The sequence below is a fragment of the Cydia strobilella genome, chromosome 22 (genome assembly GCF_947568885.1).
Source record: "Cydia strobilella chromosome 22, ilCydStro3.1, whole genome shotgun sequence".
NCBI classification, from domain to species: domain Eukaryota; kingdom Metazoa; phylum Arthropoda; class Insecta; order Lepidoptera; family Tortricidae; genus Cydia; species Cydia strobilella.
Window position 1 is genome coordinate 2,658,479 of NC_086062.1, and position 13,374 is coordinate 2,671,852.

At 40.1% G+C, this 13,374-nt stretch overlaps 1 protein-coding gene across 1 annotated transcript in view; it reads right to left on the bottom strand.

Moving 5' to 3' along the window:
• Positions 1–326: 326 nt before the first annotated feature.
• The window catches only part of LOC134751378 (apolipophorins), a 39,843-nt gene continuing 26,795 nt past the window's right edge, over positions 327–13,374 (bottom strand). The window contains exons 33-50 of the mRNA XM_063686733.1: positions 13,065–13,264; positions 11,640–11,769; positions 11,060–11,231; positions 10,725–10,843; positions 9,850–9,978; positions 9,185–9,328; positions 7,888–8,056; positions 7,192–7,397; positions 6,553–6,684; positions 6,264–6,368; positions 5,794–5,978; positions 4,843–5,074; positions 4,352–4,499; positions 3,660–3,800; positions 2,736–2,851; positions 2,156–2,395; positions 1,430–1,624; positions 327–1,158 (exon numbers count right to left, since the gene is read on the bottom strand). Of these exons, the coding sequence (XP_063542803.1) occupies positions 1,141–1,158; positions 1,430–1,624; positions 2,156–2,395; positions 2,736–2,851; positions 3,660–3,800; positions 4,352–4,499; positions 4,843–5,074; positions 5,794–5,978; positions 6,264–6,368; positions 6,553–6,684; positions 7,192–7,397; positions 7,888–8,056; positions 9,185–9,328; positions 9,850–9,978; positions 10,725–10,843; positions 11,060–11,231; positions 11,640–11,769; positions 13,065–13,264 (2,781 nt within the window). The 3' untranslated portion in view covers positions 327–1,140. The remainder of the gene's footprint in view (positions 1,159–1,429; positions 1,625–2,155; positions 2,396–2,735; positions 2,852–3,659; positions 3,801–4,351; positions 4,500–4,842; positions 5,075–5,793; positions 5,979–6,263; positions 6,369–6,552; positions 6,685–7,191; positions 7,398–7,887; positions 8,057–9,184; positions 9,329–9,849; positions 9,979–10,724; positions 10,844–11,059; positions 11,232–11,639; positions 11,770–13,064; positions 13,265–13,374) is intronic.

Here is a 13,374-nt window from a genome sequence, read left to right on the forward strand (position 1 = left end):
AAAATGTATTTAAATATGGATAAATGATTTTTTTTATTTGCATTAATTATTTTTATGATTTTGGCCCATGTTCTTTCACTGATATGCGTTAAAATTGTTAAATAACAAGCGAAACCGTCAACGCCATCTATACGACAGTAGGCCAAAGCTAGTAGCGCCCTCTGAACGAGAATCAAATTTTCTTGATTTTCGAGGCACGTTTTTTCCTTAGACTGTATCCATCTATTACGGAGTTATATCTATCTTTGATCGTACCAAACCTGGAAAAGGGGGATCCTGGATGGATCCTGATCCTGAGTGGTGTTATAAAGTGAAAGACAGAACTAGTAACATATTTTTTATTATTCTAATACAATGTCAAGCGATTGGTAATTTAATACCTTCAGAATAATCGGCATTGATAAATAAAGACTGCCTTAAAACCTGACATGTCACAGAGTAGAGAAAAAGAGAGATCCATAGATGAAATAATTATAACAATATACCATTAAACATCGATTTTTGCTATACTTAGACGCCATTTATCACATCCAAAAATGTAATCGCACACAAAAATTGCTCAAGCCAACAAATGTAAACTTTACTTCAAAGAAAAAGTTAATTTGCGTACACTATAGCTTTTTTTTTAAAATTATGGCCTGGATGCTACACTGTAGCGCTTTGAGGCGTTTTTGGCGTTATGAGCATAATGACATTAATGACTTTACGATGCCCTTCTTTTTCTTCTTCTTCTTCAAAGGTTCAAGGGTTCTTTGCATTCAGTGTTAAAGAAAGAATCGGATTAATTTCAATTTTTCATAATTATAACAAACATTTGGATCCTAAAGTTAGTAGAGTCCATCTAAGCTAACTCTGCATCTAGTTTGACATAACAAAAAGTGGAAGTGTCATATTAAAGGTCATAATTATTTTCATAGAAATTTTACATTTATGATGACATGACCACACTTTGTCATCATTGAAAATGCTATGCAGAGTTACCTTGGTCTAACTCTAATGGTGCTTAAAAGCTTTAAATAGGTAATATTCTTTCTTTCTATACTCTATGATTGACTAATAATTTTAATTTACACTAACGGAATGACTGATTGTAGGTCTAGTATTTGGTCGGTAGCACTAGATTTGTGAGGTACAGTCGCTCTACTTTCTTCTGTGGGCCTGTGGACAAAAGAAGTAACGGTTAAAATCATAAAAACCGGATTAAATTAGGTTTAAATATTTTTGGCGTTATTAATAAACGCGTTACTGGCCTGAATTAGCTATGAATCGTGTCTCTATCTGTCATTTTGACTCATTTATCAACTGTCATCATGCCTGTCACGTTCTAACAAGTATGTAAGTGGGAAAGTGACGCATGACATGAAAAGTGATAAAAATGCGACCATGACTGCTGCAAGGAAATCTTATGAGAGAGACAAAAAATACTTACAGCTTCCTTCCTGCTCTTGTTCACGCAGAAGGACCGGGCGAGGAACGGATCAGCGTAACCGCACGTGCAGTCCTGGATGAGGTTCTGCGAGAGCAGTTTATGCGTGATGGCACCAGCTGCTGTTTGAAGGAACTGCTTCTGCTGGCCGGGGTCCAGCTTCAGGTAGTTGGTGGATGAGAGTGTGATGCCGTCCGTCTGAGACGAGAATAAAGTTAGTATTTATTTACACCAAACACATAAATTTGAATAAAATTTTGCACCTAGCGATAAATATTGCACATCGCTCTTTGGACAATTTCCATCAATCATCGTATTTAAGTAAGTGTCGTCTCATATCAAATAAATTCTGCACTTTATGGTCTTTATTAGTTTAATGGCAAAACTACAACATGTAAACTTTAAATATGTTATAAGTGGCATACAATAATAATTATGACAAACATCACATAGCCAGGGCCAAGCTAACTCTGCATGGCATTTGCAATGACAGTGTGGAATGTCACCATTAATGTCAAGACCCTCCTTTACTTTGTTCTGTTCAAGTCGCGTGCAAAGTTAGCTTAAACGGACTACTCCATGAAGCTGACAAAAAAAAAACATTTATTTCGGACCACAGAAATTAGGCGAGTCTCTTTTCAAAGACCGATGTGCAATATTTATAGCCTGGTACTGTAGCTAGAATAAGAAAGTTAAAAACTACCTAAAAAACTAAATCCAAAGACTTACCGATTCAGCGAATTCAATGCAAGAGTCCCTACGGATGTCCAAGCTCTGTCTGAGCTGCTCAGACTCTCGGCTCTGCTTCTTGTCTCCCAGCAGCAGCACAGCGTCATCAGTCCATCCAACGACCTGGTCGGGGCTCTTGCCGCCGCCGATCTGGAGGCCGTCGGTCACGGTGATCAGGGTGTGGGTGTAGGCGTTCTCGGCGAAGAGGGTGTTGAAGGCTTGGCTTTGGAAGAACCGGACCTGAGAAAGATATGTTGTTAGAAACTGGTCATGGAGGAATACCTAGAGTTGTTTAGGTTTTGGAAAGAATTATACATGTTGAAGTGTCATCCAATGGAGTTTTCAATGGAATAGGTACCATGCTGCCATGGTGCCAAACAAGCAAACTATTCATCTGTCAGTAACCTATCATCTTAAAAAGACCTCTCCAATGACCTCAGACTAGTGCTTTACCAGACGACTCCTTCGAGTAGGAGTCTAGTTTATCCCGCCATTGCTTGCGGGGTTTGTCAGATCCCCGATTCGAATTTTCTTTTGTTGCCCCACAACTTATTCTACATTTGGCAGAGAAGATAATTACCAATAAGTCCGTAGGCTTGCAGTACTCTCCAACGACGTTGATGGCGTGCTTGACAGCACCGGGGCGCAGCGGCAGCTCTAGAACTGAGTGGTATCCAGCCACCACGTTGGTAAGACCTGTAATAAATAAAATAATAAGTTTTTGTCCCAAATTTCATTTTTGTATACAAGCTTTTATCCCTGATTGTTCTGTTTTTCCAACAAGCAACTAAGAGTCATCGAGACAATTCTGACTAACCCAAACACAAGGTAACGTTATCACATTAGACAGGTGGTTGTGTGTGATGAATGTTTGAGGTTTTGTGAGAAGATGAAGATGCACGTCCTTCTACAGTTTAAAATGTGCTAATTATTTATTTTTATATGTTAATATTGTAATTTGTGATGAATTGTGTATTGTTTTCTTTTTCTTTTAATTTTCTGTGTAAGTTAGTGGTTTGGTATTATTACTGTTATGCTGTTTAACTTGTTTAGAAAAAATATATTTGGAGAAAATCTTATAGCCCCAAACTAAGCAAAGATGAAGAAACAAGCAATGATGAAGAGACACGCGATAAGTAAGGCTTAATGTTAACTGATGAAGTGTAGATAGAGCGAATTAAAAGGAAAAGAGCAGGAAAACTGATCACGTCAAAGGTTGGGAGAGTAACCGTCTTATATTTTTAAACCGAGGAGGATGTCCTAATTTTTATCAAGCAGATACATCTGCAAATATAATATTTTTTTTTAATTAAAGGAAAAATAGAAAATTCACAAATTCTAAGATTCAAACTCGCGATCTTTTTGAAAACCGGTCCTATTTCCTGTAATTTTAAAATTTGCGCAGGATGCTGTGAATGATTACCACATAAATCCTGCACGAAATAGTGTGGAGTAACATATAAAGCCAGAGCATAAGGATGGCAATGAAAAGATCAAAGCTTACCGAACAAACGTTTGAATTCCTCAACAAAGTCCAGGATGACCCTCTGGGCTTGGTCGGCCTTCTCGCAGCCAGTGACGATGTGTTTGACGTGCTCTGCGCGGTTTTCGTCGTTGAACTGAACCTTCGCGTTCTTCAGTTTCACTAGAAAAAGAAAAATTGTTGTGATTGTAACGCTTTTGTCCTGTCTTCTTCTTGTTGTGCCATATCCTTAGCGGATGTCGGCGACCATCTTACGGAACTTGGTTCCATCTTGTGCCAGTCTAGACAAACTGGCAGTGTCATTAATATTGGACCAGCTTTTAATTTTGTTTATCCAGGTTAGCTTACACACCCAACTTGTCAGTAAAAAAAGTGCGAAATTCAAATTTTCTAAGGGAAGTCAACTCTTTGCCCCTACATTTTTTGTCGCATTTTCCTACTGACAAAGTAAAATACTTTGAGTGTCAATTGCCAGAGTATAATACTAATACGTAAGTCTGAATATTTACAAATTTTTAAATAGATAATCATACACGAAAGAAACAATGTGCAAGGCCTCCGGTGCCTAGGGCTGGGATTGAACCAGTGTCTGCATTCGCGATGCCATAAATATTAGGCCACCCCAGTCAGGGTGGTACGGGTTGTAATTTCTAGAATGATTTTTTAAAAGGCTAAGGCCGCAATATAGGTTTGTCTAATGACTGAATACTTACGGTCAGTGTCATAAACGACAGGGTACGGGAACTGAGGAGTGATTCCAGTGAGGTAGATCTTGATGTCATCGATCTTCTTGGCCTTCAGGGTGTCGACCAGTTGGGATACCAGCGGTACGGCCAGCTCCTTGTAGCTCTTTTCGGTAGGCTGAAAAAAAGGTTCATGTTTAACATTGTCACTCTCTCTCTCTCTCTGTGGTCGCTCCCTCATGACTGAGGATCGTGGTCATCAGTGGATGTGGATGCTCCACACTTGGTTCTTTTAATCTGCCTCCATCGGTGCCTGTCCATCGCGTCTCTGACGACCGAGCAAAAGCTGGTTGAGGATGGGGCCCCTTTTACTTGATCGCTCCATCTAGTTGGAGACCGTCCCCGGCCTCGTTTGCCCTCCGTGTTTCCAACGATGATCAGCTTTTCAAGGCTTTCATCTCCCCTCCTCATTATGTGGTTAAAATTACATTATACATTTTCTGTTGCTTTAACAAGCTTACCTTAGTGGTCTCAAAGGTGACAATGATATCAGCCTGTTTCTTCGGAACCTTCAGCTCGTAGCTCTCTCCTAACGTCCTGGGTTTGTCGGCATCCGTGCATTGGACGCAAGCTGGAGGTAGAACTGCGGGGAGCAGGCCGGTCAGGGCGAGGACGGCGTAACCGCGGCCGAGGTCGCAGGCTTGGTGGAGCGCGTTGGCACCGTCGCCGGTGACGGCGTGGATGCAGGCTTGTCTGTCGGGGAAGATTAGGTTAGGTTTACATTGCGAACACAAAAAGGTGACAAGGATGGAGTGATTTACACCACAGATTTAAAGTTATTGTGCAGCCTGCTGAACCCCCATCGATCCAGTAGTGATAAGTTGATTATATGATTATTTCAAAGACATTTTGAATGAATGAATGAATGAAATCGTTTATTCACAATGAACATAGGATCTTTATTTATATATATTGCTTCCCATTATACATTCATTCAAGGTAGACATGTGAAAATATTTGTCAGTGATATATATATGTCACTCAGTCTGATAAAATTTGAATTAAATACAATTACACGATTAATTACAATTTGGCGCAAATATTTATAATAGTACATAATTAATTTAATAAGAAATCAATAGAGTGATGATAATCAGATTAAGAGAAAAAAGAAGAAATTATTTTGTCGAGCGTAATCATATATTTCTCGATCACGATTTTATATAAGTGTGAAAACACTCTAAGATCGCTCTAAATTTCGTATTTGACAACTACTACACTACTACTACACTTTGACTACTATACTTTTTGATGAAGGCCTATGCCTATTTTCATTGTCATTTCTTGGTCAAAAGCGGTTTGGATGGTTGAGTAACACTGGAATGGGGCAGCCTCAATCACAAGCGTGTCTTTCTTGTAGCTAATATTCTAGACCAAGTAAAACAAAAGACTAGAAGAATGTTGGCAAGTACCTGAACGGAGCAGCGTCAAGCACAACCGACAGAGGGCGAAGAGGCGAGGCTCCTCCGAAGACAGTTTCGCAGGCGGCCGGGAGTGCAGCGTGGTGTTGGTGCGCCGAATGTTCAGGAGTCTTTACTGCTGCACAGCTGGAAGCCAGTTTGTAGGCGTTGCCGAATTCGCTCTCGGAGGTAGTGATCTAAAGAAATTGAAGTTCAGAATTCACGATTAGAACACAGAAGGATAGAAAAGGAAATAACACTGTAAACAAATATATATAATGTATATGATAATATATAAATGATATAACTTTTGAAGTCTTCTTCAACGAGTGTTTTGGATTGGAATTTAGAGTATTAGAAATGTTTAAGATGCCATGTGATCTTATCAGTTTATCGCGTCAGGCCAGGTCTTTGAAAATGGAGAAGTTAATAAAATCAAATTTATGACGGCTAATCGGGTATGTATGATACTTGTATCTTACCTTGCCGTTGGGAAGCCTGAAGTCGTCATAGGGCTCGTTGTTACCATCTCCGAGAAGACCACGGAGTTTGCCCAGGTAGAAGCCAGATACCTCAACGTAACACACCTGAGAAAAGGAAACAATTAGAGAACCATTCACTAAAAAATCACTATAAAAAGCAACAGCACTGTTTTTAATGAAATGTTGAATAAATATAAATATAATGATGTAAATGTAAATGAGGTTCTGCTATTAACGTCATTGAAGTTTCACCAATATATCAAAGTGATTAAGGTTGAGTTTGCCTTACCTGCAGTTTGCTAGTGCAGATAGCCGAGATACCGTAGCGAGAGCCGAGACCGATACGGCCGTTGGCCATCTTGTAGGCGTACACTTCCTTCTCCCAGACGGGGAAGCCGTGGGCTGCGCCGTTGTACATAACCTGAACAAGGGTAATTGTTGGTTATTTACACATTTATAAAGCATTCTTATGAAAACTTGCAGTAATGTTCAGATTGTAACATCAGATTGTGGAAGCACCACTATCATATAATGTGTTCATTAGGAATTTGAGGTAAAATCTAGCACTTCTACATCTATTTACACTGTGGTTTGCCAAATTAATGCAGGGTTAGCTTGGACGGACTCTATTTAAAAAGTTAAAACGGAGAGAGGAATTGATAAATACTAATGTTTCAGCAACATGAGTATGAGCTAATTGTGATATTAAATATCTTAAATCTGATATAATCTGAGAGACAAGAAAGTAGTGGTTCTGTGAAGGGCAGCTCACATAGTGCCTGACCGCTAAGAATTAGGGTCGGTCGCACCAAACCGTCTGTCAATGTTAAAATTTTATTTTACGAAAAACTCCGAAGTTTACTGCTGATCATTGATTCGTCTGCTGTGTATCTGGCCCTTAGTTTCGATCCTAGGTACAAGCCCATACCTGTCCGTTCTCCTTCAGCTCAATAGACTTTCCATCCTGGTGTTCCAGGATGAGAGCCTTCGGACTGCCGTTCTGCAGCTGGATAGCCAGCGTGAAGTTCCTGTCGACGAAGTCGTGGGCGAGGACGTAGCGGCAGTTTCCGGGGAAGGTCAGGTGGCGCCCGTCGAAGGTGAAGATGTGCTCGCCGTTGACCACCACAGCGCGGACTGTGGGAAAAAGTACGTTGAAGCATTAAGACATTTGTATTTTTATAACTTATTTTAGACCCAGACCAGACCAGACTAGATGGACGGACGGTCTAATTAAAGTCGCGGAAAACCATTGGTTGAGGGCAGCGAATGACCGTTCGTTGCGGGGATCCTTGGGGGAGGCCTTTGTCCAGCAGTGGACGTCTTTCGGCTGAGATGATGATGATGAACTTATTTCAAGTCTTGAATATAGGCCGAGAATAGGCAAACAAATTTTAGCAAGTTTATTAATTAAATTATATGGCTTAGTAGGTATATATCTCTTGATACGAAAACTGATGACTAAAGCATCTGAATTTATTAGAATAATTGTAGCAGAGAATACAGTTTATCAGTTTTGGCCGTTTCATGGAATAAGACCAGCGTCCTAAGTTAATGTTTCCTTTGTTAAAGATAAAGAGTAGACTGAATCAAGCCATGTAAATACCAGAGATTAAGATCAACTTACGCTTAGCAGGGATTTCATCAAGCGGGTTCAGGCTGCGCGGGCGGTAGGCTCTGAGCAGGGCGAGGGCGTCAGGCACATCTCCTCTTAGGAACTGGTTGAGAAGGCTGAAGGAGGCCACGCCGGAGATGGATGGTGCGGAGAAGCGGCCGGGGGCGGTGAAGAAGGCGGTCTGGAAACAGGGTGAGTTATTAAGATAATGATAAAAAACAACTGTTCCCGACATTTTAAAATTCTGAAAATTCAATTTAGCTTTTTACATAAAACATGGGAGCTTTCAACATCAAGGATTGTCAATCCAAGTTTTTTAAGAAATCGATACTCTTTTATATTGTTTACTTAATAAAAAAAGGGAAAACTAAAAAAAAACAGATAAGGTTCTTACTGCAGAAAAACTTTACCTCGTGCCGCCTACCATACAAAATTATAGCTAAGGAAGTTTGAATCTAGTTGTATTTTAATTGGGTTGAATTTCATTTGTTCGAAAATTGTATGAGACAAAATAAATGCAACTTTTCATTTAAGTAGAAATTCCATTGAAAAAGAGTGTACATCGTAACGTACATTGGGTGGCACGAGAATAAGTAGAGTCTGGAGCTCAACCGGGAAGGTTTCTCCATCTTGCAGAACACCACATTCACTAATTTGTTCTACTACTACTTGTTAGGGTTCCGTGCCTTAAAAGGAAAAAAACTGAACCCTTATAGGGTTCTCCCCACTCGTGCGTCTGTCTGTCTGTCCGTCTGTTACAGCCCATTTTATCTAAAACTACTGGACCAATTAAGTTGAAATATGGTACAGTCGCCATCAGATATATCGGAGCGCCCGAGGTGTTCACAATATCTGAACACGCGCTGTAACGCCTTGACAATAGAGGCGTGTTCAGATTTTGTGAGAGCCTTGACCGCTCAGATATATCAGATGGCGACTGTACACATATGTAAGGCTGTAACCCAAAGACGGACATGTCACGTAAACAAATGAATTTTAAACATGGGGGCCACTTTTGGGCCGGGTAAATGAGAAAATTAAAAAATTCAGTTTTTTATGTGAGCTCGGAGTATAGGTGCTCAAGGTAACATAACCTCGTAAGGCCCACCATACAAAGTTTCCCTATTTTTAATTTGAACCTTGTTGTATAGAAGATTAGGGCGACTTTCGTTTGTTTTAGAAAACAATGAAACAAAAGAAATGCTACTTACTTCAGTTAGTGTAAGGTTCAAATTAGATTGAAACAGAGTGTACATTGTAATGCACATTGGGCCTTACGAGGTTAACCAAACCAATATTTCCCACTTACCGGGTTAAGATTGACAATTCCGGGCACGCCAGCGGCGTTGACGCGGCCGCGCACGAACTGAACAAGCGACGTCAGAGCCAACGCGAATTTCTCGTAGATATGGCGGATTTCCTTGGCATCTTCGCACTTCTCTTGCTTGAGTTTCTGTATAGAAAAGTTTTTGTCAAAGGTTTTTCAACAACTATACACAGTCATGAATAGAACGCACGCAAGAATAATTCAATCGGTAGATGGCATGAGACGGGTGGAATGATATTGACATATTCACAGATCTTATTGATCCATGAGTCGCCATTAGCTTGGAATTATTCTATGATACACTACAATATACCGGGAATATTATGAGAATTTTGCTTGTTGAGGTGACAGTTGAGAAAAGTGTAAATCGCTAATTTCTTCATCCTATAGTATTCTTATAGATGGTCGGTCAGGGAGATAAGAAAAACACCTGGCCAAGAGAAACACTTCACAGTGTTCCTTTTATGCTTGGCAAAATAAACCTCTTTCATTATAACGTAACATAGATGATAACAGTTACCTTCTGCACATAGTTGTGTAGCGCCTCAAGGCCTTGGCTTCGGGAGTGGGGACGACATCCTGGACGGCGCTGTACGTAACGGACGTCATAATGACGTATAAATGCTACCTGGGATGATGACAGTTACCTTCTGCACATAGTTGTGTAGCGCCTCAACGAAGGCCTTGGCTTCGGGAGTGGGGACGACGTCCTGGACGGCGTTGTAGACGTTGTTCAGGAGACCAATGACCTGGTCGGGCACGGCCAGCTCTTGCCACTATAGAAAAATGAATATTTTAATACATTCACCGCTAAGCTACGGTCGATACAATGTCGTAACCTATAACATGGGTATCCCTACTGGGATACATACTTGTAGCGAAAATGTTTCGTTGATTTAGCGCTAATCGTCGTTATTAGCGCTAAATAGGTAATTAAATAGAATTTATTACTCAGTCACGAGAATATTCAATATTGTGATATTGTAAGCAGTGAGTGGATTGACGTTGGACTGATAAACATATTTTTCTCTCTTATTGTAAATATAGTAGTTAGTCTTTCATTTTTATAGCTAGTCAAAAAAAATGTCAACGATACTGAAGTGATAACGATTGCAAGCATTTTCTTGAAAAACTTATGGTACCTACTTATTGTAAAGCAAACAATATGTGAAAGGAAATTTCACTACTTAATTAATGCTCTAAAATTTGGGAATCAACTGGTTATACCATACTTGTATCAACTGTCCAAGTATTGACATGTCCGATATCCGATAGATGTCCATGGAGATGTTAGTTTTCGTTTGTCAAATTATTGGACCGCTGTACACAATGAGGGCTATCGTTCTTTTGCTCACCAGTTGGCGCCTCTGTTGATGGTGGTCCAAAAGACTAAAGAACAGCTGTCAGTCACTGAAGTGACAAGTGACATTCGACATTTCGAACTTTGCGAAGACCACCATCTACACTAGCGCCCCTAGCGGCAAATTCATACGCGTTAGCCCTCATTTCGAATTATACGTACACTTTCTTTGAGCGTCTGCACGAAGGGCAACTCCTTGATCTGCTGGGTGATTACGCTGCAGATCTCTCCAGCTCTAATGCGGAATTCCTTGAGCTGGGCCACAACCAGGCGGGTCAGGTCTGAAAAGAAATGATTCAGGTTATAAAATAGTATGTACCAAAACGACTGCAAAAAAATTCAGATATTAACTATATGGGAATATATTTCAGAGATTAAGGAACCTTCAATCAAAAAAAATTAAGAAGAACAATAACAAGAATTAAGGAGCACATCAGTAGGTAATTATATTGGATAAGACATTTTCCTGATGCTGATGAAATTCTTATTCCACTCACCCTTGAATATTTCAGCAATCGTGTTGGTCAGCTCCTGCAGCTCAGCCTTGTGCTTCTCGAAGAAGTCGGTAACCAGGGCAGCGAAGTGCGCTACCAGGTCGATGAGGCCGTCCAGGTATTCGCGGACCAGGGCTGCAGCGGTCTGGTACAGTTGCTTGAGTTGGGGCTCGATCTGGAAAGGGATTGTTGATAAGATTTGCAGACTTTAAAAGACGAGCAGTAATGAGTCGTCCCGTTCCTATATACTCGTACTAAGCTCATTTTATCACAGGTAAGCGGAGAGTACTATTTCTCTGTGTTGTGATCAAAAAAATTCTCGACATGAATATGCAGCTGCCTGCTGTCTATAGACAATACTGTTTTCACATCACCAATTCAAAAAATAGATTTTTCTTTCCTTTCTTCCCTCGCTACTCTCGGGATTCTATTATAGAATCCTTCGCTTTGTTTAGGATTCAATGTACGCCCTTGTCGTAAATACATAAACATGATTTAATAAATTTGCTTCCTTGTGATACACAATCTACTATGCTTTAGTCGTGTTGATGCTATTATTTGAGGAGTTCAACACTGTACTTACGTTCTTTTCGTACAGAGCTTCGATCTTCTGGCAAGTTTCTTTCAAGGTAGCATACGTCTGGTCAACAAGGGGTTTGGTGCTCTTGACAATATCTTCGATGGTTCTGGCGATGATTACATAGATTTCTCCCCTGAAAATGTGGACTCAATAGTCAATAAAGCTTTTAAGGCACTTGGTTTTATCACAAGATCGTGCAAGAACTTTAATAAGTTAAAATCAATTAAAATTGTCTATTGCGCATTTGTAAGAAGCCATCTCGAATACGCCTCTCAGGTTTGGAACCCTTGTTATGACACCTATATTTCTAAAATAGAAAGAGTTCAAAAAAAGTTTATTCGTTCTCTGAGATTTAAATTCAAAATTCCAAAACAAAGTTATAAACAGCATTGTGCAAAACTTCATCTGCTACCTCTCTACATCCGGCGTAATATATCCGACGTAATATATATTATGAAAATTGCTCAGAACCATGTAGACTGTCCTGATCTACTAGCCAACTTGAATTTCACAGTCCCCCCACGCATATCCTCTCGCACCAAAAAAACCTTCCATATTCCCTCCGTTCATACTAATTACAGGAAAAACTCCTTCCTTCTAAGAGCTGGTAAGTCTTTCAATCAGCTTTGTAAACATCATGATCTCATCGATCTGTTCTGCGATAGCTTTAGTTCGATACGTAAGCTAATGACTCAGGACTTTTCCCACTGTTAAGTTTAGTGTTAACAGTGGAAAAAGTGTTAACTCAACATTGTATCTCTATCCTGTTCTTTTTTCTCTCTTTTGTTCTTCTTGTTAACTGTTTAAACCAATGTTCCCTCTCTAGTAAGATAAGTAAAGTATATTTATAAGTTAGTAAGTATTATTAGTTGTAATTTCGCACACCATGCACTTTACGCAGTTTCTATCTGTGGAAACTTGTAATTGGCTCACTGCTTCTATGTTATTACCTAACGTGTTACTTCAGCTGTAAGTTTTCCTAATAAATAAAATAAAATAAAATAAATATAAGGAGGCGTTATATAAAGAAATGAAATCCACATAAGGGGACATATAAGACTAGGAGAGTCTGGGGATGAGACATGCCCAGCTCATGCTCATCTCGAACGCGAAATAGACTACTCGTTCCACTCCATTTCCTCTCTAATTAATACAGGTTGAAAAAGACGGGTAGTTTATTTCGCGGGCGAGATACTATCGCGCCACTCCTGTGCTAGATCTGCAGGGTCCGCTAATTAGTTACTCCTTCTTATCTTAAACTCAGGCACAAGCTTGCGTATAATCTCCATGGACCTCTACAGTGAACGGTTGTGCACTGCCTTTTTATAACAGTTTGTTGCCTTGGCCTAATTTGTGGTCCATCTTTTTGAGATATTCCCTTCGATCCATCCATTAGCTTAAATAATTGTATAAGGAATGAATACTTACAAGAAGTGGAAGGTGTCTTTCAGCACCTTGTCGTTGGCCATCTCTTGGTTGAGCTTGGAAAGCTCCTCCTCAAGGGACTTCTCGATGGTTTTAGCAGTGGGCTCGACACGTTTTAGGGTGTCCTTGAAGTCCTTGCTGGCCTTCTCTCCCAGCTCCTTGATGCGGTTCTCCAAGTTGGCGAGGTCGTTCTTGAAGGCATTCTGAAAGAAAATCCTATACGTCAGACTGGAAAGCTTGGTGATCCAATCTAAAATTGATTATTATTTATTCATCTAAGTCCGAGGGTAGTTTTACTAGCATTTCAACTGCT